Below are 479 nucleotides of genomic sequence, written 5' to 3' on the forward strand. Positions count from 1 at the left end.
AGCGGACCGGGTCCCGCCGGGCCCCCGGCAGCTCACAAAAGGGAGACCAGCCGGGACTGCACCTCCCAGCGCGCCCTGCGGCACGGCGCGGCCATCTTGGCGCCGAGACTTCATTTCCCAGGCGGCGCGGCGGCGGGGGAGGCGATGTCCGCCATCTTACCGCTCCCTCCTCCCCCGGTGCGGCTGGATTGAATGAGCCCGCTGCCCGCCTGCCCGCGAATTGAGCGCCATGTCAGGCACCCCGAGCCGTGGCACCCCCGGCGGGACCCCGCTGTCGCCGACTCGCATCTCCCGCCTGCAGGAGAAGGAGGAGCTGCGGCAGCTCAATGACCGCCTGGCCGTTTACATCGACCGTGTGCGGGCGCTGGAGCTTGAGAATGACCGGCTGCTGCTGAAGATCTCCGAGAAGGAGGAGGTCACCACCCGGGAGGTATGGCCCGGGGCGGCCTGCTGGCCCTCGCCCGGGTCTCCGGGGCGGG

The 479-nt window shown here is 71.8% G+C and overlaps 2 protein-coding genes across 2 annotated transcripts in view; one reads left to right on the forward strand and one right to left on the reverse strand.

Annotated features, from left to right (window-relative positions):
* RPL36 (ribosomal protein L36) overlaps positions 1-303 on the reverse strand; it is a 19,945-nt gene extending 19,642 nt beyond the window's left edge. The window contains exon 1 of the mRNA XM_009284267.2: positions 241-303. Coding sequence (XP_009282542.1) covers positions 241-288 — 48 coding nt within the window. The 5' untranslated portion in view covers positions 289-303. The remainder of the gene's footprint in view (positions 1-240) is intronic.
* LMNB2 (lamin B2) overlaps positions 183-479 on the forward strand; it is a 43,087-nt gene continuing 42,790 nt past the window's right edge. Inside the window, exon 1 of the mRNA XM_009284257.1 lies at positions 183-430. Within this exon, the coding sequence (XP_009282532.1) occupies positions 230-430 (201 nt within the window). The 5' untranslated portion in view covers positions 183-229. The remainder of the gene's footprint in view (positions 431-479) is intronic.

This window comes from Aptenodytes forsteri, unplaced genomic scaffold (genome assembly GCF_000699145.1).
Source record: "Aptenodytes forsteri isolate BGI_AS27 unplaced genomic scaffold, ASM69914v1 Scaffold300, whole genome shotgun sequence".
NCBI classification, from domain to species: domain Eukaryota; kingdom Metazoa; phylum Chordata; class Aves; order Sphenisciformes; family Spheniscidae; genus Aptenodytes; species Aptenodytes forsteri.